At 43.3% G+C, this 27,722-nt stretch overlaps 1 protein-coding gene across 4 annotated transcripts in view; it reads left to right on the forward strand.

Moving 5' to 3' along the window:
• The window catches only part of LOC115121070 (AP-3 complex subunit beta-1-like), a 107,355-nt gene that overhangs the window by 18,771 nt on the left and 60,862 nt on the right, over positions 1-27,722 (forward strand). For all 4 annotated transcript variants that reach the window (XM_065017402.1, XM_065017403.1, XM_029650095.2 and 1 more), the window contains exons 7-20: positions 12,812-12,994; positions 15,550-15,705; positions 16,390-16,487; positions 16,568-16,622; positions 19,580-19,651; positions 19,740-19,802; positions 19,942-20,074; positions 20,207-20,316; positions 20,498-20,674; positions 22,025-22,211; positions 22,996-23,126; positions 23,340-23,499; positions 23,599-23,773; positions 25,229-25,382. In XM_065017402.1, the coding sequence (XP_064873474.1) occupies positions 12,812-12,994; positions 15,550-15,705; positions 16,390-16,487; positions 16,568-16,622; positions 19,580-19,651; positions 19,740-19,802; positions 19,942-20,074; positions 20,207-20,316; positions 20,498-20,674; positions 22,025-22,211; positions 22,996-23,126; positions 23,340-23,499; positions 23,599-23,773; positions 25,229-25,382 (1,854 nt within the window). The remainder of the gene's footprint in view (positions 1-12,811; positions 12,995-15,549; positions 15,706-16,389; positions 16,488-16,567; positions 16,623-19,579; positions 19,652-19,739; positions 19,803-19,941; positions 20,075-20,206; positions 20,317-20,497; positions 20,675-22,024; positions 22,212-22,995; positions 23,127-23,339; positions 23,500-23,598; positions 23,774-25,228; positions 25,383-27,722) is intronic.

The raw sequence follows: 27,722 nt of genomic DNA on the forward strand, positions 1-27,722 counted from the left end.
AATTGTTGCAACCCCTATTACTAGCCCGTTCAACCTCTTTCGTATCATCTGAGATTCCCAAAGATTGGAAAGCTGCCACGATCATCACCCTCTTCAAAGGGGGAGACACTCTAGACCCAAACTGCTACAGACCTATATCTATCCTACCCGGTCTTTCTAAGGTCTTCGAAAGCCAAGTTAACAAACAGATTACTGACCATTTTGAATCCCACCATACCTTCTCCGCGATGCAATCTGGTTTCAGAGCTGGTCATGGGTGCACCTTAGCCACGCTCAAGGTCCTAAACGATATCTTAACCGCCATCGATAAGAGACATTACTGTGCAGCTGTATTCATCGACCTTGCCAAGGCTTTCGACTCTTGTCAATCACAACATTCTTATTGACAGACTCGACAGCCTTGGTTTCTCAAATAATTGCCTCTCCTGGTTTACCATCTACTTCTCTGATAGAGTTCAGTGTGTCAAATCGGAGGGCCTGTTGTCCGGACCTCTGACAGTCTCTATGGGTGTGCCACAGGGTTCAATTCTCGGGCCGACTCTCTTTTCTGTATACATCAATGATGTTGCTCTTGCTGCTGGTGATTCTCTGATCCACCTCTACGCAGACGACACCAATCTGTATACTTCTGGCCCCTCCTTGGACACTGTGTTAACTAACCTCCAGACGAGCCTCAATGCCATACAAACTCTCCTTCCGTGGCCTCCAACTGCTCTTAAACGCAAGTAAAACTAAATGCATGCTTTTCAATCGATCACTGCCCGCACCTGCTTGCCCGTCCAGCATCACTACTCTGGACGGCTCTGACTTAGAATATGTGGACAACTACAAATACCTGGGTGTCTGGTTAGACTGTAAACTCTCCTTCCAGACTCACATTAAGCATCTCAAATCAAAATTAAATCTAGAATCGGCTTCCTATATCGCAAAAAAGCATCCTTCACTCATGCTGCAAAACACCCTCGTAAAACTGACCATCCTACCGATCCTCGACTTCGGTGATGTCATCTATAAAATAGCCTCCAACACTCTACTCAACAAACTGGATGCAGTCCATCACAATGCCATCCGTTTTGTCACCAAAGCCCCATACACTACCCACCATTGCGACCTGTACGCTCTCGTTGGTTGGCCCTCGCTTCATACTCGTCACCAAACCCACTGGCTACAGGTTATCTACAAGTCTCTGCTAGGTAAAGCCCCGCCTTATCTCAGCTCACTGGTCACCATAGCAGCACCCACTCGAAGCACGCGCTCCAGCTGGTATATCTCACTGGTCACCCCCAAAGCCAATTCCTCCTTTGGTCGTCTTTCCTTCCAGTTCTCTGCTGCCCATGACTGGAACGAATTGCAAAAATCTCTGAAGCTGGAGACTCCCATCTCCCTCACTAGCTTTAAGCACCAGCTGTCAGAGCAGTTTACAGATCACTGCACCTGTACATAGCCTATCTGTAAACAGCCCATCCATCTATCTACCTACCTCATCCCCATACTGGTATTTATTTATTTATTTATTTTGTTCCTTTGCACCCCAGGACCTCTACCTGCACATTCATCTTCTGCCGATCTACCATTCCAGTGTTTAATTGCTATATTGTAATTACTTCGCCACCGTGGCCTATTTATTTCCTGAACTTACCTCATTTGCACTCACTGTATATAGACTTTTTGTTTTCTTTTGTTCTACTGTATTATTGCCTGTATGTTTTGTTTATTCCATGTGTAACTCTGTGTTGTTGTATGTGTCGAATTGCTACGCTTTATCTTGGCCAGGTCGCAGTTGCAAATGAGAACTTGTTCTCAACTAACCTACCTGGTTAACCTGTTGCTTCTACTCGGGACGCTTGCGTCCCAACTAGAGCTCTGGAAATGCAAATGCGCTACGCTAAATGCTAATAGTATTAGTTAAAACTCAAACGTTCATTAAAATACACATGCAGGGTATCGAATTAAAGCTACACTCGTTGTGAATCCAGGCAACAAGTCAGATTTTTAAAATGCTTTTCGGCGAAAGCATGAGAAGCTATTATCTGATAGCATGCAACACCCCAAAAGACCCACAGGGGGACGTAAAGAAAATAATTAGCATTTCGGCGTTACACAAACCGCACAATAAAATAGAAAACATTCATTACCTTTCACCATCTTCTTTGTTGGCACTCCTAGATGTCCCATAAACACTATTTGGGTCTTTATTTCGATTAAATCGGTCCATATAAAGCCTAGATATCGTTATATGTAGACTGTGTGATAAACGAAAAAAACATCGTTTCAAAACGTAACGTCATTTTTTAAATTCAAAAAGTCGACGATAAACTTTCACAAAACACTTCGAAATACGTTTGTAATGCAACTTTAGGTATTAGTAAACGTTAATAAGCGATAAAATTCATCAGGAGGCGATGTAAAGATCATTAGCTGTCCGTCTGGAAAAATGTCCGGCTAGAAACTCAACGAAAATATCCGGTCCTAGACCGGAGGAGATACGGTGTCCTGTATGTGTTTGACCAAGAAAAAACTCGAAGGGAAATGACAAGACTCTAGACACCGTGTGGAAGCTGTAGGTACTGCAACCTCAGTCAATTAATTGTGGTTCACGTTTATCAATGGGTTCAAGTAGCGCATGGATATATTTTCCCATTTTCAGTGATCAGTTTTTCCTGTGCTTTTCGATGTAAATGCCGTTCTGGTAAAGCCACAGCAGTGATTTAACCAGTTTTTTAAACGTCTGAGTGTTTTCTATCCACACAGACTAAGCAAATGCATATACTATATTCCTGGCATGAGTAGCAGGGCGCTGAAATGTTGCGCGATTTTTAACAGAATGTTCAAAAAAGTAGAGGGTCGACTTAATAGGTTAAATAAAGGTAAAATAAAAAATAAATTAACACAGTCAGGAAACAAAAACAAATAAACAGTATTTGGTTAGGAACGTCTTCCTTTCTTATAATTTGAAAATAGTTATTTCTCCTCAAATATTTTTTTACTCTATGTAATTTTACATGTTGTACCCACATGGTAGTTCTGATGCACATTTCCGTGTAGGGTTGAAATGTATAGCTGGTTTCCCTTTCATAACCAACTGTTTTACCAGTACACTGATTCATTTTATTTTACAGTGTTTATATATAAACTGCTCAAAAAAATAAAGGGAACACTAAAATAACACATCCTAGATCTGAATGAATGAAATATTCTTATTAAATACTTTTTTCTTTACATAGTTGAATGTGCTGACAACAAAATCACACAAAAATTATCAATGGAAATCAAATTTATCAACCCATGGAGGTCTGGATTTGGAGTCACGCTCAAAAGTGGAAAACCACACTACAGGCTGATCCAACTTTGATGTAATGTCCTTAAAACAAGTCAAAATTAGGCTCAGTAGTGTGTGTGGCCTCCACGTGCCTGTATGACCTCGCTACAACGCCTGGGCATGCTCCTGATGAGGTGGCGGATGGTCTCCTGAGGGATCTCCTCCCAGACCTGGACTAAAGCATGCGCCAACTCCTGGACAGTCTGTGGTGCAACGTGGCGTTGGTGGATGGAGCGAGACACGATGTCCCAGATGTGCTCAATTGGATTCAAGTCTGGGCAACGGGCGGGCCAGTCCATAGCATCAATGCCTTCCTCTTGCAGGAACTGCTGACACACTCCAGCCACATGAGGTCTAGCATTGTCTTGCAATTAGGAGTAACCCAGGGCCAACTGCACAAGCATATGGTCTCACAAGGGGTCTGTCACGTGCTCAGTGTGAACCTGCTTTCATCTGTGAAGAATTTGCCAATCTTGGGGTTCTCTGGCAAATGCCAAACATCCTGCACTGTGTTGGGCTGTAAGCACAACCCCCACCTGTGGACGTCGGGCCCTCATACCACCCTCATGGAGTCTGTTTCTGACCGTTTGAGCAGACACATGCACATTTGTGGCCTGCTGGAGGTAATTTTGCAGGGCTCTGGCAGTGCTCCTCCTGCCCCTCCTTGCACAAAGACGGAGGTAGCGGTCCTGCTGCTGGGTTGTTGCCCTCCTACGGCCTCCTCCACGTGTCCTGATGTACTGGCCTGTCTCCTGGTAGCGCCTCCATGCTCTGGACACTACGCTGACAGACACAGCAAACCTTCTTGCCACAGCTCGCATTGATGTGCCATCCTGGATGAGCTGCACTACCTGAGCCACTTGTGTGGGTTGTAGACTCCGTCTCATGCTACCACTAGAGTGAAAGCACCACCAGCATTCAAAAGTGACCAAAACATCAGCCAGGAAACATAGGAACTGAGAAGTGGTCTGTAGTCACCACCTGCAAAACCACTCCTTTATTGGGGGTGACTTGCTAATTGCCTATAATTTCCACCTGTTGTCTATTCCATTTGCACAACAGCATGTGAAATGTATTGTCAATCAGTGTTGCTTCCTAAGTGGACAGTTTGATTTCACAGAAGTGTGATTGACTTGGAGTTACATTGTGTTGTTTGTGTTCCCTTTATTTTTTTGAGCAGTGTGTGTATATATATATATATATATATATATATATTTTTTCCTGTTATGTTTATTTTTTTATTTTTTTTAGCAGGAATATGTTTTCTATCTCAGGATTCACATAGCTCGTAACCGTGTCATATCATCCCATGGCTGCTTTTCTGCTTCAGCAGAGAAACACAACCCCTGTCTTTAACCAGAATACTTATGCTTCAACAAAAAGATCCCAATCGGAGATGTCCCCTACTCCTACAGGGTTACCCTGCTTCAACAGGATGTTTGCCCTATAATTACTTCTAGGACTTTCCCTATTCAGAAATAACTCTGCTACAACTAGGGGTGTCTTTTCTACAACAACAAACAACATAATGTGCACAATCTGTTCTTAGAACAGGATTTTCGATGTTTAAAAAAAAATCATTCTCACTCTGAATTTATCTTATCTGTCCGGAATGACGTATCCACTCACTGACACTCCTGGCAGGTCCGAGGTGGGTCCGCCTCTGCTCCGTTTTAGTAGTATGGGTGTGTGGTAACCTGAGCCACGTTTAACAAAGCCCCTGCTCGCAGTTTAACCTCGGTCTCCTGGGAGCAATCGGCAAGCGAAGTTAGTATCCCACCGCTGTCACCAATTTATTGTGGAATATCTAATCAAAGGGAAGAGACTGTAGATTCTTTCAAACAACACTTCATCATGAGATTAGCAAAAATTGTGAGTCAAGGTAGAGCATCAGGTGCATAGTTGAAAGCTCAACGAACAGTGCTGGTTCAATGCTTTTATAGAGAAAATACATACAACCCCTTTCTGTATACGTGGCAGTCAGCCGATAGTGTGAAAAAGGTCATTCGTTGTCTGTGTAAATTTAAGATTGCACAAGGTTGATAGCCCGAGGGCTCAACTGTCTATTCACAACAACCAACACTATATTGTACTCCTTTCTGCAAGGTTCCATACATGTGACTTTCTTTAGATGGTAAACCCACGGGATTTCACATGCTGCGGTTGCACCCAAACGTTTCTTAGCTGTCAGCCTAGTCTTATGACTAAGTCACACCAAGACAAGTTTGTATCAGGTTAGAAAAACACTAGCATATAACAAGAGACTATTCTTTAAGCAGTAAAACACGGGATAGCATGACTAATTATGTAAGTTTCCACGGCACTCCATTAATCAGTTAGCAGAAGGAATTGGGTATGCCGATTTCCCATTTAAGGTGGAGCTTCAGGTCTTTACTAATTTGGGGATAAAGGTCACACGCTCATTCAAGGCTCTGTTTAAACAACTTAAAAACACTCCTGGGGCGCATTAAGCAGGATTTCATAAGGTGGTATATCTAAATGTGTTTATTGGGTTTCTACATTTGAAAACAAGGATGGTCCAACTTGGGCCATCATTGAGTTACTGTCAAGCCTTCCAACTTCTCCTGTCTCGCTCTTGTGCTCCTCGATACCCATGAACATTGGCACCCATGTTTTGAATCCCATAGTCAAGAACTCCCTTAAAGTCTGGTCCCAATTCCGAAATCACTTTAGCCTTAAACAAGCAAGCGGCTTCTCCCCATGAACATCTAATCATCTCTTCCCAACATCACGGCATTCCAGTTGTGGCATATGAATGGTCTGGTGTTTTTTTGTGACCCACATCCATCTCATTTGATACTCTTGAGGGTTGACCATAATATTCCCAATACCCACTTTCAGATACCTGCAAACTCGCAGCTTTGCCAAAAAACATGTCCCTTCATTTCCACTCGAGCCTACTAAGTGTCCAGTCGATAGGTGCTTAGATCTTAACCCATATCTGAAGGGCACAATCTCCAGATTATATGACATAATACAGAACATTAATCCACCTTCCTTGACAAATACAACATCTACATGGGAGCAAGACATGGGTGGTGAGCTACCCGATGATATATGTCAACACAGTATTGAGCGTATCCACACATCATTTTGCATAAGGCAGGGATGGGCTCATTCAGTTGAAGGTTTTATACCGTCTCCATTACGCAAATAACAGACTGGCAAAAATATGTCTAACTGTTGACCCCAAGTGTTTGAGATGCCACCGGAGTCCAGCGACTGTGGGACACATGTTTTGGTCATGCCAATATTTGAGTGGCTTCTGGGACCCCATTTTTTGGGGGGGGGGGGGGGGCAGGCATTCTCACATATGTGTAATACAACTGTTAACCCAAACCTGTTCACTCCTTTTTACTACCACACATCTGCTAGCTCGCCACCTTGTCCTCTTCCACTGGAAAAAGCAAAGCCTCCCTCCTTTATGCAGTGGGTTAAGGAGGTGATGTCATCTTTGCCACTGGAGAAGGTCAGGTTCACTGCATGGGTCCCGATTAAAAGTTAGTCTTAACCTGGTCCCCATTAATACAATATGTGGAGAGCCTGTCGGTGGAGGGATGGGAGGGAGGGAGAGAGGGGTGGATGGGGGAGGTTGTACTGTTTTTCTGTTCTCATATCTGAAATTCTATAAATGAATAAAGTTGACGAGATGCCCCAGTCACGAGCATGCATACATGAAGAATATTGTCCAGTCACGATCATGCATACTTGAAGAATATTTCATGCAATCCTCTCATTGGCAGAATTGACATCTTTCAGTTACACAGTCTGATTGAGCTGATATGCCCTGCTCTCTCACACAGCTCCCAGTCAGTCATTTCCGTCACTCGTCAATCTTTTGAACTGATTCGATGCCAGGACACTTGACTTGTAACTAACTTGAACTAGAAACAATGTTTACTCTTACTTTCATGTAAGGTATTTTTGCTTTGATCACATCAGAAGATCTATTATTCATTCCTCTGTGTCGCTGCTCTCGAGCCACAGTCCACAAATGCGAGTTGTGGTTGCTTTTTTCCTATGGGGAAAAACAAAATATATTAGTTTAGTAGTAGGACTACAGTAATACTTCTGGCATTTTTGTAAAGCTCAAATGCTTACTCACCCCCCTTGACGGTTACGATGGGGAGAAAATCAGAGCTGTAAATTGTTTAACCTGTAGCCAAGGATTTTATAGCCTATATTGTTAATTATAACTGCAATCTGCCGCAATATCAATGTTACCAGCTAAGGTATACCAGGAGATAGTAGGCCTAGTTGGACAACGCTGTCTGAATGTCCACATGATGAAAGTTAGAGGTAGCCTAAAGTTAGCCTAAATATGAATTGTTTAATAGAAAAAATGCCCTGACCATTGTGACTAAAATGGCTGTGACTAAAACTAGACTAAAATTGTCCAGAGTTTTAGTCGACTGATAATAACTAACAATAACAAAGGATGAAATAACTCAAATGTATTTTTAGACTAAAACTAAAATAGCGACCAAAATGAACGTCTCCATTCACAAAATCTGCGATGAACAAAGCAGCATTGCAATAAGCATGGATTAAATATATTGTATTCAGTCTGAAATCAGATGGGGTGTCTTCTATTTGATATCATATCTGTTCAAGAGTCAGTCCCTCTCTCTTAATTAATTGAAACCAAATCCATGTCACTACTACCACTAGGTGCAGTAATTCCATCCAGCCACCAGAGGGTGCTCCAGTCCAACAGAACAGTCCCCCCCAATCTTTAGCCATCTCTCCCCTAAGCTTAGCTTATTCACCAATGCAATGCTTTGTTAGCACCCACTTAAACCCACATCCTTAGACTCTCCCAGGTAACTTCCCATTTAGAAAGGCATTCTCCCACTGATGCTGGTGTCACCTTAATTTGCTTTCTACGGTTAAGTTATTTTTTCTAGATTAGCTTGAATGGCATTCTCCAACTCCAGTGTTTAAAGCAGCCCAGCCCATCACAAATACAGCATCTCCTTCCCCTATTAGGATAATAGATAGCGCATACTCTTCAGAAAGTCACCATAAATACATAGCTAAATGCTTTTATCAAGGCTGTTTAAATGTCAATTGTGCACATGCTGAAGTTAGCATATAGAATGCCCTGTACATTTAAAACATTTTAGCAGACACTTTTATCCAAAGCGACTTAATCATGTGGGCATACATGTTTTACATATGGGTGGTTCCAGGAATTGAACCCACTATTCTGGCGTTGTAAGCACCATGCTCTACCAACTGAGCTACAGAGGACCACATACAGGCCATACACGCTCTTCCCCCTCTCAATTATGTATTCATTGCATACATTTCTCATTATATAAACAAATCCGTAGCACTAAGGCCAGTGGGGGCTGGAGAGCCCAGGACCAGATGCATAGCATATTTGGCTTCATTCACTAACGAAGATAGATGATTTCTCCCCATTGTAACACATTCTCACTGAGGCTGGCTGGCTGGGGGACAGAGAGAGATAGAGGGCACAGTCACAGAAGTGCTAGTGCTGTGATTTAAAAAAAGAGGAATGCTAATGTATTTTCAGGGGTATTTTTGTGTTATGATTGTTATAATAATTTCAGAGCTTTTATATCAGATTTATTGTCGGTTTAGTTTCTTTGCTTTTTGTTGGTGATCTATCGTATTGCCTTTGGTCTTTAATTCAAAGTGTAAGCCTATTTGGATTTATTCACTCTTAGGAGTGTCATAACAATCACTTCTGAATATATTTTACATGTGTCTTACATTACCTGCTTTATGACTGTTGATCCCACAGCAGTATTTCAAGTGCATTTGATGTGTGTGTCACAAAATGCTCTTTGCAGACTTAGCAGTTTTCCCCTAGAGGAAAGTAAACACCTAAGCTGATATTTCCATTCACGCTCAGATTTAGAATTTCAGATCTGCCGTAACTAGACTCCTTTACATGGTGTGATTAGCCTAATGAGGGAATGTATAAAGCTGAGGTGACAGACATGCGGCTCGGTAGCCGTTTATGGCCTACCATCCATACCCAAATTGTACTCTAAAACTAGCCTTGATTATTCTAGGTGATTGGGTGTTGCGAAAATTTGAATTCTCAGAAGAAACAAAAGTGAATTCCCAGTTGTGCTGTTAAGACAATGGGGTATATTGATGTAAGTAGTATAAATCTGTATAGGTGTAAAAATATAATACACTTTTAGTTATTGAGCCAAAAAGTGGCCTTCCTGACGTTGGTCTGAACAGTGATGGCCCCTTTAGGCTAAATGTGTGTGACACCCCTGGTTAAAGAGGGGATGGTATAAACAGAGAATGAGAAGAGAAGGGCTGTTGTGAGAGAAACAACACAGGAGGTTGTGCAGCTGTTTTACTGTGATGGATCTATTATCCAGCCATTACAAGATAAATGATCGATCCCTCCCATCCCATCCCACCCCCCAGCTTCCCCCTGCGCCACCCCCTGCAAAATTGAAATGAGAACAGAGATGTGTGTGTGGTATGATTAGGGGCTAGGTGGGATACCCATTAATTTAAGAGAAAAGGCGAGGGAGGAGAGAGAGAATGCAAGGAGGGTAGGCCCACCGACCCTGCGCCATGCCATCAATCAAGGCGTTGTCTCTGGTGTGATGACCCAGCACTCGCTGCCTCCCTGGCACCTCCCTGGCACCTTCCTGGCACCTACCTGGCACCCTAATTAGAATTCATGACAAAATAGATGCAAGGAAACGGTTTGGGCCCTTCATAATTTTATAGGAAATGTATTATTAGAGGAACCATTTGCTTAGTGTGATTTTTCCATTACTGGCTTGTCACGCAGTGTAGATAATATGTTGGTGGATGAGGGAGGGAGGGCGAAGAAGGGGCAAGGAAGGAGGGTGAAGGGGAGAGGAAGGAGGGAGGATGGGTGCCAGCTCCATAGATTGGGGTGTCAGTTTTGTTGATGGTGCATGTAGTTTACCTTGGTGCTGTGTCTAATGGGGGTAGTTGAGAGAGGGGGAGGGAGCACAACAGGCCTGAGATACTAGGAACATCAGTGTATCCACTGATACACACACACACACACACACTTACACTCGCAAAGTTCCTGTTCAAGTCCTGACAGTACTTTACTCCAACATGAGGTCTCTAAACTAGATGAAGTTTGCAGAGTTGGAACTTTACATCCAGCATCTGTTAGTTCTGAGACCAAGCACACTGTGCAAAACAATTAAAAACCACACACTACCCAATTAGGCCGCTTTCCAATTATAAACCACAAGCTCTGTTAAACTCTGCTTATGAGTTTTCTTATTGCCTGTGGATTTCCTAATTGCTTGCTAAACTGAGTGCTTAAACAATGTTACGTTCCTTGCCTCTGTTTTGATTCATTTCGTCCATATGGTTGTTTTTGTACACAACAGCTTGTTTTTGGTTGAAGAACGTACTTGTGGTTGCAAAGTTAGGCTGCTCCCAAACATGCATTTTATCTCACACACCTTTCTATTTAAGTGATAATGCCCAGGAAGCTGGGTTTTGGAGGATATATTGTCATGGGTGTTAGGCCCGAGATTAACTCGAGGGCCGGCACGAATGGGTTACCAACATATTCAAATTATTTTTATGAATTGATTCATACCATTTCATCTTTCCACAATATATAGTCCCAACACAAATCTAGGGTTGCTAGCCAAGTCGGTTGGCTGATCGTTCGTTCGTTCTATCAGTTCGGTTGTCAGAGACGTGACCCAGTCGTTAGTTTTAAATGTTCTTATCCCTGGCTTGCTAACTTGTCAACTAAGGCTAACTTCCAGTGCAGCCAGAATAACAGCAAAGTAGCTGCATTTGCCTTTGTTTAAGCTGTTTTCTAGTGACATTTATTTGGAGACATCCATAACAATAAGCTAATGTGTGATTTCCCCTGGCAAAGAAAATGTGCTCACTCCTCGGGACAGAGGAGCTAGCCAACAACACAGCTAACACAATCACTTCAAACGGAAGCTGGAAAGACTACAAACTAGCTGCATTTTGTTTCATTTGAACTGTTTTCTATTGAAATGACTTTGTATATATCCATAAAATGATGCTAATTCATGATTTCGACTGGCTGAGAAAATCTGCCTGCCTGTCTGTCTCTTCCCGACCCCTTCACATTCATTACTATGGGACAGCCGGAGATAGAATTTCAATATTGAAACCATGTTGCCAATGTCAGAGAGACAGACAGGGTTTATACACATCTCCGTTATTGAAAACCAATTGCTAGTCTAAAAGAAATGGGAAATAATATCTACATGCTTTTTACAATGGAGTTCAAGTTTCTACAATTTCTGGTTGGGCTGATGAGACAGTGGATTGCGCAGTGAGATGTAACAGCATAAATAGGCATTTCAACATCATAGCTTTAGCCGGTGGTAACTTGTGGCATAGACAATGGCTGGAATGCGATTTTAACCAATCAGCATCCAGGGTTAGACACACCCATTGTATAAAGTTTTAAAAGTCATGTAGCAGCCTACTCTCTCTAAAGCTGTCCAGATTGTTGAATGATTAACACTTTGCTTTCTAGCTACCCAGTTGTAAGAGGGCCTCAAACATACACGCACAAACACATACACAATCAACACAGCTGCATGGCGAGGCTGATGCGTAAATGTACAGGGTTTCCGCAGTGGCCACCAGGGTCCCGTCTGTTGTAATGAGAGAGACAGAATTCTGCTCCCTATCTCCTTCCTTCTCCCCCTCGTCTCTCTGTGTTGGAACTGTTTGCATATTAATACATAGCCATGTCAATCAGCCAGTCAGCCAGCCAGCCAGTCAGCCAGCCAGCCAGTCAGCCAGCCAGCGAGTCAGCCAGCCAGCAGCACTATAGGGATAGAACATGGACCAGACAAATGGATTTTTTTTCTCCCAATAAAATGTACTTGATTGCCTTCCTCCCTCCTTCCATCCCCCGCTTCCCCCTTTCTCTTGTCTCATGAATAGAACATTCAATTAGTTATGAGCTGAAATAATAATTATGAGAAATGTTATGTTAGTGATGGATTTATTTGATTTATTTTTATTTAACTAGGCAAGTCAGTTAAGAACAAATTCTTGTTTACAACAATGCTGGGCCAATTGTGCGTCGCCATATGGGACTCCCAATCACGGCCAGGTTTGTGATACAGCCTGGAATCAAACCAGGTTATCTAGTGACGCCTCTAGCACTGCCTTAGACCACTGTGCCACTCGGGAGCCCATGGCAATGAAAAGTTAGATTAGTTTAGTGAAGACTTAAAATGCTGTAATTTCTACCCAGTTATTCTCCTGTGTGGTGCCTGAGTTTTTGTTTTTATTATAATCTAACTGTACATCCTAATTATTTCTGTTAGATCATGAAGTACAGTCTTTCTAACCAAGGTGGCTTATGATGTGCCCAGGCTAGAGCATAGGTCTCCAACGCCGATTCTGGAGTTAATGAGGCTTTTGCTCCAGCCCTACAGTAACACACCTCTCTCTCCTCTTGCCCTCTAGTTGGTAGCAGGCAGCGTTGTGATGGCCTTTGAGGAGGTGTGTCCGGACCGTATTGACCTGATCCATAAGAACTACCGTAAACTCTGTAACCTGCTAGTGGACGTGGAGGAGTGGGGTCAGGTGGTCATCATCTCCATGTTGACACGCTATGCCAGGACACAGTTCACCAGCCCCTGGAAAGAGGTGAGAGAGGGAGGGAAGGGGAGAGGAAGCAAAGGGGAAACATGGTTTATAAGATTGTACAAGAACAGTGTGAGATGTGGTGTGATCATTTTAAAGTGGAACTCAGCAGTTAAAACAGTAAAGCGGTTTCCCTGTTTCTGTAAAAAGCTGAGCGATGGGGCTGGAGAAATGTAACCACTCTCAAATTCATTGACTGCTATGTATGCAAGGACCGACAATCCATGATATCAAAATTATAGTTTCTGTTTACATTTACTTTGTTTACAAATATTGGAGTAACAGGCTTATATTTTGGAGTGAGCTTATATATTGGAGTAACAGGCTAATGTTTTGGAGTGAGCTTATATATTGGAGTAACAGGCTTATATTTTGGAGTGAGCTTATGTATTGGAGTAACAGGCTTATATTTTGGAGTGAGCTTATATTGGAGTAACAGGCTTATATTTTGGAGTGAGCTTATATATTGGAGTAACAGGCTTATATTTTGGAGTGAGCTTATATTGGAGTAACAGGCTTATATTTTGGAGTGAGCTTATATTGGAGTAACAGGCTTATATTTTGGAGTGAGCTTATATATTGGAGTAACAGGCTTATATTTTGGAGTGAGCTTATATATTGGAGTAACAGGCTTATATTTTGGAGTGAGCTTATTTATCCAATCAAATCAAATCAAATTTTATTTGTCACATACACATGGTTAGCAGATGTTAATGCGAGTGTAGCGAAATGCTTGTGCTTCTAGTTCCGACAATGCAGTGATAACCAACAAGTAATCTAACTAACAATTCCAAAACTACTGTCTTATACACAGTGTAAGGGGATAAAGAATATGTACATAAGGATATATGAATGAGTGATGGTACAGAGCAGCATACAGTAGATGGTATCGAGTAGAGTATATACATATGAGATGAGTATGTAGACAAAGTAAACAAAGTGGCATAGTTAAAGTGGCTAGTGATACATGTATTACATAAGGATGCAGTCGATGATGTAGAGTACAGTATATACGTATGCATATGAGATGAATAATGTAGGATAAGTAACATTATATAAGGTAGCATTGTTTAAAGTGGCTAGTGATATATTTACATCATTTCCCATCAATTCCCATTATTAAAGTGGCTGGAGTTGGGTCAGTGTCAATGACAGTGTGTTGGCAGCAGCCACTCAATGTTAGTGGTGGCTGTTTAACAGTCTGATGGCCTTGAGATAGAAGCTGTTTTTCAGTCTCTCGGTCCCAGCTTTATCGGAGTAACAGGCTTATATTTTGGAGTGAGCTTATTTATCGGAGTAACAGGCTTATATTTTGGAGTGAGCTTATATATTGGAGTAACAGGCTTATATTTTGGAGTGAGCTTATATATTGGAGTAACAGGCTTATATTTTGGAGTGAGCTTATATATTGGAGTAACAGGCTTATATTTTGGAGTGAGCTTATATATTGGAGTAACAGGCTTATATTTTGGAGTGAGCTTATATATTGGAGTAACAGGCTTATATTTTGGAGTGAGCTTATTTATCGGAGTAACAGGCTTATATTTTGGAGTGAGCTTATTTATCGGAGTAACAGGCTTGTATTTTGGAGTGAGCTTATTTATCGGAGTAACAGGCTTATATTTTGGAGTGAGCTTATTTTGGAGTAACAGGCTTATATTTTGGAGCTTATTTATGTAACAGCTTGTATTTTGGAGGGAGCTTATATATTGGAGTAACAGGCTTATATTTTGGAATGAGCTTATATATTGGAGTAACAGGCTTATATTTTGGAGTGAGCTTATATATTGGAGTAACAGGCTTATATTTTGCATTCAACGACAGTTGAACTAAGCTCATGAGGCATTTATAAGTTATATTCTTCAAGAATAAATGGGTAAAAATAATTAAGTCCAAAAATGTATGTAGCAACTGCAGATTGTCCCTTTAAATAATGGCTTGTCTTGAATGTCTCTTTAAAGCCAACCAGGACATGTCTCAGGTAAATGACCAATAGACATCATCATCACTAAAGTAATAAAGAAATAATTTCTTCAATATGATGAGTCAAATATAACCTACAGTAAATAAATCACAAAGTTAGACATTTTGTCTACTGGGAGACATTTGTCAGTAAGTATGTGTTGGTAATGTAAGTCTATAGTCAGTTATTTTTCACCCAGCGTTGCAGTTATTGTGTGAACATGAGGATTTGAAAGGGAACCCCTACACACAACGTGTCCTCAGTAGCTGTTTAATGTTATAACTTTACCACGGTTAAAAAGCAAAAAATGTGCAATTAGCACAGTAAAAAAACTAGTGATATTTTGTGAGCACAGTGTGCAAAGTTTCTTTACCTGTTGTACAGGTGTCCAGCTCATCTTCAAGCAACCTCTAGATGTGTGTGTGCATCTGGCTTTGAATATGATGAGTTGACACCTGGTGGTAAAGATGTGGCTGATGTGCTATCAGATTGATGTTTATGGTGGTTGTGCGTGTGCTGTGTTTCACAGTGAAAGTAAATGTGTGTGCTGTGAATAACAGAGTGAAATGAAATGTGTAATGTGTGTGTGTTTCAGGACGGTGTGTTTGATGAGCACAATGAGAGGGCGTTCTATGAGTCTGATGAGGAAAAGACTAGAGATGAGACTGAGGCCAAGCCCTACATGATGGACCCTGACCACAGACTGCTGCTCAGGAACACCAAGCCTCTACTACAGAGCAGAAACACTGCCGTGAGTCAAACGCCACACACACACACACACACACACACATAGAAATATACACATACACAGAAGTAAGTGGTGTGTCTGCTCTTCAACCTGCTGTGAGGGATACAGGCAGCCTTGATGAAGGCGTCTGAGTGTGTGGTTCAGTTCTCACTCCTTCCTCAATGCTGTCTCTGGAACCAAGGCTACGCCGTGCCACCACTGATTCTGCCGCTGCTACACAGGAACACACCCATCATGTAACACACACACACATTGTGAGCAGAGCTCCATCACCCAGGAGACTCAAGGTCTGTGTGGCAGTGTAGGAGCAGGAGGAAAAATGGTCCCAAATGAGTGTGTTGATTACAATGTGACATGTTATGTCTTTACCAGAGAAAACACACTGCGGCCCTCCATCTTACCGACACTTACCGTCACTTCTTCCAAATGTGACTCCTCAGTCCTTACTCCGGCTATCTGTTACCTTCTCAATGACACGTCTCATTTTAAAACACATGGCACTTTACTTACTTTGCTGTTTGATATATGGAGCTTTAAAGTGCTTTGTGTCCTGAGTGAAGAGAGACTCATCCTAAATAAGAAGAGTGGGAACAGTATGACTGGAGTTGAAAAACACTGTCTGTATTTGAGGTGTTGCTAAGCGGCCATGTTGGATGTGTCTGTTGTCTGTTGTCCTCGGTCTGTCAGGTGGTGATGTCTGTAGCCCAGCTGTACTGGCACCTGGCTCCTAAAAACGAGGTCAGCATCGTCACCAAATCTCTGGTCAGACTGCTCAGAAGCCACAGGTAATCTCAATCCATTTTTCCCCCAAAAAATGTTCCTGAGGATTTACGATGGCTTAATATTTCCTCTCTCTCCCTCTTAGAGAGGTGCAATACATTGTGTTACAGAACATAGCCACCATGTCCATTCAGAGAAAGGTAAGGACTAGGGATGCAAATCTTGTTCCATTTTGTTGCTGACAAACCAACCCCCATTAACCAGTTAGCAAACAGTTATATTTATTCCAAACAGTAAAATGACTTGACCAACAAAAAATACTATGCATGGAAGGAACAGCCATTTTTCATTAAGAGTTTAAAAAACTTGTGACAATAGCAAGCCTGTCCTCTCATTATTGAACATGCAACTACTGTAGTGAAGTAGAGGATGGAATAGATCATTTTCAATATATGCAATTAGCAGGAAGACTGTGTTCTAAAAGACACCTGATGCAATCCATTTCATGTGACCGAGATTAACATCTCCGAAACTTAGAAAGAGAGCAAATGTAAATATGCAACAACTAGGCTGGGTTGTTAATATGACTAGGATTGTGCCTTTGGCTTCTGGACAACGAAGGAAAGTTGATATGAAAACCAGTAGGACAGGAGAGAAAGGCTATGAAAGTTTTTTGGTTGCTAGCTTAGGTGCTGTTGTTGGCTGCTTTCATGCTGCTCCTCTCTCTCCCACTGCTGCCTGCATCTGTGAGTTGCCTAGCAACGAGTCTCTGGCTTGCTTGCGGCTCAGCCGAGACAGCCATATCGGTTTAATTATACAAATCTTTGGCCATATAGTCTACATGAGAAAGCTACCCTCTGACTCTATAAACCCACCTTACATTACAAATGTCTGCAAAATAATGATTCCGATTGACCCAGACACTGTTCCTGTTTTGACTGATGATTTTGTTAAATTCTGACACAATTTAATTCCACAAAATGATGCAAATTAACCTATAGACTGTTAAGGAGAGACTGGCTGCATCACTTATTTTATTAAGAAACATTGTGTTGAAAATTCCAAATTGTTTGCATAGTCAACTTACACACGGCTCTGACACACACACTTACCCCACCAGACATGCCACCAGGGGTCTTTTCACAGTCCCAAAAATCCAGAACAAATTGAAGAAAGCATACAGTATTATATAGCTATTATTGCATGGAACTCCCTTCCATTTCATATTTCTCAAATGAACAGCAAACATGGTTAAAAACCAGATAAAGCAACACCTCATGGCACAACGCCTCTCCCCTATTTGATCTAGATAGTTTGTATGTATTGATATGTAGCATATGTGTGCTATTTTTAAATGGATTCAATTCTATCCTTGAGCTGTTCTTGTCTATTAATGTTTTGTATTATGTCATGTTTCATGTTTTGTGTGGACCCCAGGAAGAGTAGCTGCTGCTTTCGCAACAGCTAATGGGGATCCTAATAAATACCAAAATACCAAGCATGACTGGTCAAATGTATTTTCAGTGGCTAACTGACTAACGGTTAACCATTAAAATCCCTAGTCAGGGCAGACACCCTTACAGATGTAGGGTCTTAATTTGATTACTGCAGGAAATGTAGATGAGATTTGATTTAGATAAATTCACTGAAAACACACGGTTACAGTGCGTTCGGAAAGAATTCCGATCCAGAATTTGTTATGTTACAGCCTTATTCTAGAATGGATTAAATAGCCCCCCCTCATAAATCTTCAAACAATACCCCATAATGACAAAGCAAAAACTGTTTTTTAGAAATGAATGAAATAAAAACAGAACTAACACATTTACATAAGTATTCAGACCCTTTACTCAGTACTTTACAGGCTCGTGTCTTCTTGACACACCTGTATTTGGGGAGTTTCACCCATTCTTCTCTGCAGACCCCCTCATGCTCTGTCAGGTTGGATGGGGAGCGTCGCTGCACAGCTATTTTCAGGTCTCTCCAGAGATGTTCGATCAAGCCCGGGCTTTGGCTAGGCCTCTCAATAACATTCAGAGACTTGTGCCGAAGCCACCCCTGCGTTGTCTTGGCTGTATGCTTCGGGTTGTTGTCCTGTTGGAGGGTGAACCTTCACCCCAGTCTGAGGTCCTGAGTGCTCTGGAGCAGGTTTTCATCAAGGATCTCTCTGTACTTTGCTCCGTTCATCTTTCCCGCAATCCTGACTAGTCTCCCAGTCCCTGCTTCTGAAAAACATTCCCACAGCATAATGCTGCCACCACCATGCTTCACCGTAGCGATGGTGCCAGGTTTGTCAGAGTGACCATCGGGTTCTTGGTCACCTCCCTGACCAAGGCCTTTCTTCCCCGATTGCTCAGTTTGGCCAGGCGGCCAGCTCTAGGGAGAGTCTTGATGGTGCCAAACTTCTTCCATTTAGGAATGATGGAGGCCACTGTGTTTGTTTGGGACATTCAATGCTGCAGACATTTTTTGGTACCCTTCCCCAGATCTGTAACTCGACACAATCCTGTCTCTGAGCTCTACGGACAATACCTTCGACTTCATGGTTTGGTTTTTGCTCTGACATGCACTGTCAACTGTGGGACTTTATATAGACAGGTGTGCCTTTCCAAATCATGTCCAATCTACTGGATTTACAACAGGTGGACTCGAATCAAGTTCTAGAAACATCTCAAGGATGATCAAGGGAAACAGCATGCACCTGAGCTCAATTATCGAGTCTTATAGGTGTCTGAATACTTATTAGGTATTTGTTTTTTAAATTTTTAATACATTTTCAAAAATGTCTAAAAACCTGTTTTCACTATGTCATTATGGAGTATTGTGTGTAGATTGATGAGGGAAGAAAATAGAATAAGGCTGTAACAAAATGTGGAAAAGGGGAAGGGGTCTGAATACTGTGAGTGCACTGTATATTAACAGTATTGCACTTTTCATTTAACCTACATATGGCCAGCTAATAGCCTAACCACCAATCAAGCAACATTATGGATTAAACGTTAAAATCCTGTTGCTGCAGGATTATTTTGATGTGACTATCTAGGTCAAATTAAGATCCTACATCTGTAGTAGTAGGTCCTTTTAGTTGTAGTTTAGCGTGCATAGATGTATTGGCACACTATGTTCTGAACTGTATGTTTTGGTGTTGTCTCACTAGGGCATGTTTGAACCTTACATGAAGAGTTTTTATGTGAGATCCACAGATGCCACTCACATCAAATCACTCAAGGTAAGCGCCCTCATGATGACCTAGTTAATGTAAAAGTAAACTGTGAGATGAGTTCAGGTGTGTGATCAGATCTGTCTCGACTCCCCAGCTGGAGATCTTGACCAGCCTGGCCAACGAAGCCAACATCTCCACCATCCTTAGAGAGTTCCAGGTAAGTTTTTCTCTCTCTTTTTCTTTCTTTCTCGCTCTCTTTTCCTCTTTTTTACATTCAAACCCTTTACCCATCTCTGGCACATGTATTTATTGCCTTTTACAGTGAATGGCTCCGACTTGTGCTTTGGTTTTTCCAGACCTATGTGAAGAGCCAGGACAAGCAGTTTGCTGCCGGTACCATCCAGGCCATAGGCAGGTGTGCCACCAACATCTCTGAGGTCACAGACACCTGCCTCAATGGGCTGGTGCTGCTGCTCTCCAACAGAGACGGTATGGGGGAGGGATCCAGTCCATTGATTGATCGACTGATTGGTTCTTTGTCCAGCGTCTTTCCAAAGTTTGATGTGTGTGAAATCCTCTTGTAGGTATTGTTTTAAATGTAACCGTATGAAGTCATTACAGAGACGGTGGTCGCGGAGAGTGTGGTGGTGATCAGGAAGCTGCTCCAGATCCAGCCCACCCAGCACAGTGATATCATCAAACACATGGCCAAACTCTTTGACAACATCACTGTACGTCTACCACTATTTGAACATTTGTGTGTCTGTGTCCGAGTGTGTATTTCATGAGACTGAGCTTGTGTGAGTTGGAACATTTAATTGTGTGCATAGAGTAACCCATGCTGATGGCGCGGGCCAGCATCCTGTGGCTGATGGGAGAGTACAGTGAGGACTAACCCCTCTGTGTCTCCAGGTGCCGATGGCGCGGGCCAGCATCCTGTGGCTAATGGGAGAGTATTGTGAGAGGGTCCCTAAGATCGCCCCTGACGTCCTCCGCAAGATGGCCAAGAGCTTCACCTCTGAGGAGGACATCGTCAAGCTCCAGACTGTCAACCTGGCTGCCAAACTCTACCTCACCAACTCCAAACAGGTAAAACAAAGCTACATACATAGTCTACGCTAAACTGTGCAGTAGCCTATAAGATGTTATTAAGCTGTTATTACCATGTCAATTCAGCTTATGATGACTTCCAGTTATTCTAGTTATGAGGCTACTTAGGCACTAGCTGCTAATATAGTTTCGCCAGTGTATTTCCTAAGTATTCCAGTTTGGTTCAGCCTGCTGGGCCTAACAGAAGTCCTATACCATAACCTCAGAGCTAAATGCTTTGTTAAGAGCAGGCTTCAATGTAGCACATTCTTCCATCTTCCTGCCTCCCATTGTATGAGAACTGAAGGCCCATTCTATCAGATGGGAAGCAATATGGCTGCCAAGCTCGGATTATGATCACACTGCAGATGCTGCTGCTGCTGCCTCAAATGAGCACATTATTACACCGGTATCCCCTGGTAATGTTTCAGAGAGGGGGTGGAGAGAGAGGTGTAATGTCTCCGTTCAGGTAGTAACTCTTGTTTTTATTCCTCTCTAAATAATATATGTTAGTGTAAGGAAAGCACTTCCCGTCTCAGACCATAAACCCACCTCATACAGCTAGTGAGGAGCAGTCTCAGCTGGAGAAGACGAGGAGAAGAGGGAACATTTAGTGTGATGCCCCAGAGCTGTGTGTGTTTTCTCCCCATCTCCTTGAATAACTTCCCATATCCCTCCATCTTTCCCCTGCTCTTTTTCCTGCCCTGTCCCCTATATCTTTCTCTCTCCTCCTTCCCTCTCTCCAACCATATCTTCCCATCTCTCCTTCCCTCTCTCCAACCATATCTTCCCATCTCTCCTTCCCTCTCTCCAACCATATCTTCCCATCTCTCCTTCCCTCTCTCCAACCATATCTTCCCATCTCTCCTTCCCTCTCTCCAACCATATCTTCCCATCTCTCCTTCCCTCTCTCCAACCATATCTTCCCATCTCTCCTTCCCTCTCTCCAACCATATCTTCCCATCTCCCTTCCATCTCTCCTTCCCTCTCTCCAACCATATCTTCCCATCACCCTTCCATCTCTCCTTCCCTCTCTCCAACCATATCTTCCCATCTCTCCTTCCCTCTCTCCAACCATATCTTCCCATCTCTCCTTCCCTCTCTCCAACCATATCTTCCCATCTCCCTTCCATCTCTCCTTCCCTCTCTCCAACCATATCTTCCCATCTCCCTTCCATCTCTCCTTCCCTCTCTCCAACCATATCTTCCCATCTCCCTTCCATCTCTCCTTCCCTCTCTCCAACCATATCTTCCCATCTCCCTTCCATCTCTCCTTCCCTCTCTCCAACCATATCTTCCCTCTCTCCAACCATATCTTCCCATCTCCCTTCCCTCCTTTCTTCCATCCAGACTAAGCTGTTGACCCAGTACATTCTGAACCTGGGGAAATATGACCAGAACTATGACATCAGAGACCGCACGCGATTCATCCGTCAGCTCATTGTGCCCAATGACAAGAACGGAGCGCTCAGCAAGTACGCCCACCGCATTCTGCTGGCGCCCAAACCAGCATCTGTCCTCGAGTCTGCCTACAAAGGTACCTTTTAAATAGTGCACTAGATAGGGAATTGTGTGGGTCTCTCTGAATGGCATTGGGGTCAGGGCTCTCTCTCTGACTCATATGAGATGGATGAATTACCTGGCTAATACTAACCTTTCTGAGATGCAGAGAACACACACATACACACACACACTTGACTTTAATCCAGATAAGAGACAGAAGCAGCCTCCTAAACATTATTATTCTGCGGTGGTCTCTGCGTCTGCTAGATGTTTATGGAAAACGTTAACCGCTCCTGTCATTCTTAATATTCACACTTTAACGCCTCTTTTTTCTCTCCATCTTTTTAGTTAGAGAAAGCCTGTTTTGAAGGCAGACCTCCCCAGGCACTTTGACTGATTACACCTCCTATATTCACCATTAAAGAGGGAGAATCCTTTTAATCTGTTTGCCCGCTGCCGTGTATGTGCTCCTGTGGTCTCCTGGACCCTTTATTAAACAGAGTTGTGTATGTGTTTATACAGTGACATTTCAGAGTGTTTAAGGCCATTTACTCTCTGTCCTGCATATTGAGAGATCACTGCTGTGACATTGAGACCCCTGCCTCTCAACCCTTCTCCCCCCTCCAATGTTAATCATTGTTTCCTTATTTTCTCTTGCTCTCTCCCTAACTCCAATGTTTCTCCTGACACGTTTTCTCCTCTCTTTCTCCATCCCTCTTTCTCCTCTTTCTCCTCCCTCTATCTTGCCCTCTCCCCATCTTTTTCTCTTCTCCTCTCCCCTGTGTCCCCCTCTACCTCTCTTTACCTCTCTCTGTCAGACCGCGATCGTTACCAGTTGGGAACCCTGTCCCACACCATCAACACCAAAGCCAGTGGCTACCTGGAGCTCTCTGATTGGCCCGCCGTGGCTCCTGACAAATCAGTGAGGAATGTGGAGGTGATTGAGCCGGTAAAGATCCATCATTCTATCTTTCCTTCTACTGCTCACCTCACCCCGGCCCCACACCAAGGGTGGTCATGGTCAACTCTGTCACCCAAACTACAAATCCATTTTGCTACGTTTCAATATGTTTGCAGTTCTCCCAACTCTCCTCCCTTCTCTTACTTTACTTCCTCTACTGTACCTCACTTCCTCTGACGTCACTTCCTGTTCTGTTGCTAGGGGAAGGAGTGGGCTCCATCTCTAGGGAAGACTGGGAAATCCAAGCCTGCCAAGTCATCAGATGACAAGTTCTACTCTGACTCTGGAGAGGAGGAGGAGGAGGAGGAGGGATCAGGGAGCAGTAGCAGTGAGGATGGCAGTGGCAGTAGTAGTAGTGAAGGTGTGTGTCCACGTGTGTAACATAAAGTTCTCTTGTGAGTGTTTGCATTGCCAGTCCAATCCATTTTGCACATCTTACAAAATGAACGTGTGTGTCCAGAGTCAGGCAGCGATGCAGAGAGCCATGTCCAGAAGAACAGCAGTCAGAGCAGTGAGGAGTCAGACAAGTCCTCCAGCCAATCAGAGAAGAGTTCCAGTGAATCTGACTCTGAAAAGGAGAGGAAAACTAAGACCCCACTACAGAAGAAGACAGTCAAACCAACCGCCAAAGACGGGTACCACACTATCATGGAACATGCCCACTCCCCTGACTAGGTCCTTGGTTTGGAACCTATATGTATTGCTTGTCTATCATTTATCTTCTTGCTGAATTTATCTATTGAGGTCTTACCTGTTTTATCGAAGGCTGAGCGTGATAATTAGGCAAGGTGTGTGTGTGTGTGGTGTGTGTGTGTGTGTTCGCTCATACAACAGTGCAGCTGTCTGAAGTCATGGTCACAGTCAGCAACGTGATCAGTGCTTTGTGGCGTCAATGTCATTCTCCATCTGTTCACTTTCTCTCTCTCACACACACATTCTCTCTGGTCATGTTGAAGACATACGATGACACCTACTGTACACACACGTTCAGAGCAGTTAGAATGTAGTTATTGTGAGCTCCATCAGCAGTGGTCCGGATTTACATGGCTGATAGATAATGACTGTGGATTGGTCATTTAGCTGCCTGGTGGTACCAATGAATGAGATCTGAGTCATTACTGCTGAATACACACACACGCACACGGTTACACACTGGCAAATTTAGTCCCTGACACGTTCTATTTCATTCACCCCAGCTTTCTTTCGCACACACACCACACACACACCCTACCTGCTCGCGCTGTATGACAGGCCGGCAGCTGACCTTGTTCCCTCCATTAGAGTGTAATTAGAGCAGCTCACCCCAGTGATTTCACACACACACACACACACAATCTCTCTCTCTCGCAAACACACACAGCGACACACACAGTAATTATCCCAGCTCACCCCAGTGCTTCCACAACAAACCCAGCATAATGCCCTCATTACAGCCCAGTCATTCCAGGCAGGGCTTAATCAGGCCCACTCTGATTTATATCGCTTTTTCCTGTTCGAAACAAATGAAATCTGTAGGCCAAATTAATACTGGCTTCTCATCATCGGCCAAGTTAAAAAGCCAGTTACCGTCACAATTCTCCTCGTTAATTTAACAGCTGAAAATCCCAGGCAGCCCCAGTAAACACTCATTATCAGGACAAATTGAAGAGAGAGGGAGATGGAGGGAGGGAGGAGGATAACTTTTTAGCCAAAGCGATATTAAATTAAGTGGGCGAACCAAAACAGATTGATCTAGGTTGTTCTGACAGAGTTTGAGTGTGAGCTCCAGCAGACTGCACTACGTGGTGCAGAATGGAAAGTGTTTGAATGGATAGATGCGTAACACTTTCCCCTTCTTATTGAAACTTAGTCATGTTTTTTTATGTTTTGGTTATAGGAAACACAAGTTAATGTATTACAGTCTTCAGTTTAAGATATGTTAAAGGTGCCCTATTCCTTAGATTTCCTCATGGGAAATCATCTTTAAACACTCCTTTATCAGTTACAGATTGAAAAGTGTTGAAATGTGATTTGGAGGTTGAACTCTTACAACCTTTTGTGTTCTCTCCTCAATGTGTGTTCGTTTATGTGCGTGCGTGTTCCTGTGTCAGTGATTCGGATGAGAATGGGAACGTTGCTAAAGAAGCCAACAGTTCGTCTGCAGAAGAGAGCTCCTCTGATTCAGAATCAGACTCTGACACCCACACAGACTCTGACTCAGGCACCGAACACAAGAAGAAGACCAAGTCTAAAGCCAAACCCAAGGTGAGACAACCACTTGCTAGGTGTGTCCGTTCTAGCATGCTTAACATCTAAGATACAGCTAGCGTTAACTCTCGAGTGTTCCTTCATCTGCAGTTGATTGAATTGAGGCCGTGGTCTGACTCTGAACAGATGAAGGTCTGTTGACCTGTGTCCAATCTGAGCTGTTCTCCACACCGTAAATAAGAGAGTATGAACCAACCCTCTGTTCATCATGGTACAACAGAATACAGTGTGTTAGTGAGTGTGAACAGTGTCTTTGAAGAGCTACTGGAGGCAGAGAAATCACATTTTACACAGCGGGATATGATTTGGTCTGCTTATTTGTTTATTCTTGCTTTTTCTCTCACCTCATCCTTCCCTCCCTCTTTCTGATTCTCCCGCCCTCTTTCTGATTCCCCCTCTCTCTTTCTGATTCCCCTCTCTCTTTCTGATTCCCTCTCTCTCTTTCTGATTCCCCCTCTCTCTTTCTGATTCCCTCTCTCGCTTTCTGATTCCCCCTCTCTCTGATTCCCCCTCTCTCTCTCTCTGATTCCCCCTCTCTCTCTCTCTCTCTCTCTGATTCCCCCTCTCTCTCTTTCTGATTCCATCTCTCTCTCTGATTCTCTGTCTGATTATCCCTAGCTGCATTCCAAACACTTAACAGACACACCCTCTCCCCTCAGGCCTCAAATTAAGTGGGCACTTCTGATGACGTCTGACGAGTTTACACATGCAGGGCAAGGGAGGAAGGAATTATTTTTAAATGGACTGCCCTTGCCCGGAAGTACATCAAATCAAATGTATTTATACGTCGTACATCAGCTGATATCTCAAAGTGCTGTACAGAAACCCAGCCTAAAACCCCAAACAGCAAGCAATGCAGGTGTAGAAGCACAGAAGCAAAACTCCCTAGAAAGTCCAAAACCTAGGAAGAAACCTAGAGAGGAACCAGGCTATGAGGGGTGGCCAGTCCTCTTCTGGCGGTGCCGGGTGGAGATTATAACAGAACATGGCCAAGATGTTCAAATGTTCATAAATGACAAGCATGGTCAAATAATAATAATAATCACAGGCAGAACAGTTCAAACTGGAGCAGCAGAACAGCCAGGTGGACTGGGGACAGCAAGGCGTCATCATGCCAGGTAGTCCTGAGGCATGGTCCTAGGGCTCAGGTCCTCTGAAAGAGAGAATTAGAGAGAGCATACTTAAATTCACACAGGACACCGGATAAGACAGGTGAAGTACTCCAGATATAACAAACTGACCCTAGCCCCCCGACACAAACTACAGCAGCATAAATACTGGAGGCTGAGACAGGAGGGGTCAGGAGACACAGTGGCCCCATCCGATGATACCCCCGGACAGGGCCAAACAGGAAGGATATAACCCCACCCACTTTGTCAAAGCACAGCCCCCACACCACTAGAGGGATATTTTCAACCACCAACTTATCATCCTGAGACAAGGCTGAGTATAGCCCACAAAGAGCTCCACCACGGCACAACCCAGGGGGGGCGCCAACCCAGACAGGAAGATCACATCACTGACTCAACCCACTCAAGTGACGCACCCCTCCTAGGGACGGCATGAAAGAGCACCAGTAAGCCAGTGACTCAGCCCCTGTAATAGGGTTAGAGGCAGAGAATCCCAGTGGAAAGAGGGGAACCGGCCAGGCAGAGACAGCAAGGGCGGTTCGTTGCTCCAGAGCCTTTCCGTTCACCTTCACACTCCTGGGCCAGACTACACTAAATCATATGACCCACAGAAGAGATGAGTCTTCAGTAAAGACTTAAAGGTTGAGACAGAGTTTGCGTCTCTTACATGGGTAGGCAGACCATTCCATAAAAATGGAGCTCTATAGGAGAAAGCCCTGCCTCCAGCTGTTTGCTTAGAAATTCTAGGGACAATTAGGAGGCCTGCGTCTTGTGATTCGTAGCGTACGTGTAGGTATGTACGGCAGGACCAAATCGGAGAGATAAGTAGGAGCAAGCCCATGTAATGCTTTGTAGGTTAGCAGTAAAACCTTGAATTCAGCCCTTGCCTTGACAGGAAGCCAGTGTAGGGAGGCTAGCACTTGAGTAATATGATTTTTAAAATGATTTAGCACTAACTGAAGTTTATTTAGTGCTTTATCCGGGTAGCTGGAAAATAGAGCATTACAGTAGTCTTACCTAGAAGTAACAAAAGCATGGGTACATTTTTTTGCAATGTTACGTAGATGGAAAAAAGCTGTCCTTGAAACAGTCTTGATATGTTCGTCAAAAGAGAGATCAGGGTCCAGAGTAACGCCGAGGTCCTTTACAGTTTTATTTGAGACGACTGTACAACCATTCAGATTAATTGGCAGATTCAACAGAAGAT

This window comes from Oncorhynchus nerka, linkage group LG4 (assembly GCF_034236695.1).
Source record: "Oncorhynchus nerka isolate Pitt River linkage group LG4, Oner_Uvic_2.0, whole genome shotgun sequence".
In the NCBI taxonomy this organism is placed as follows: domain Eukaryota; kingdom Metazoa; phylum Chordata; class Actinopteri; order Salmoniformes; family Salmonidae; genus Oncorhynchus; species Oncorhynchus nerka.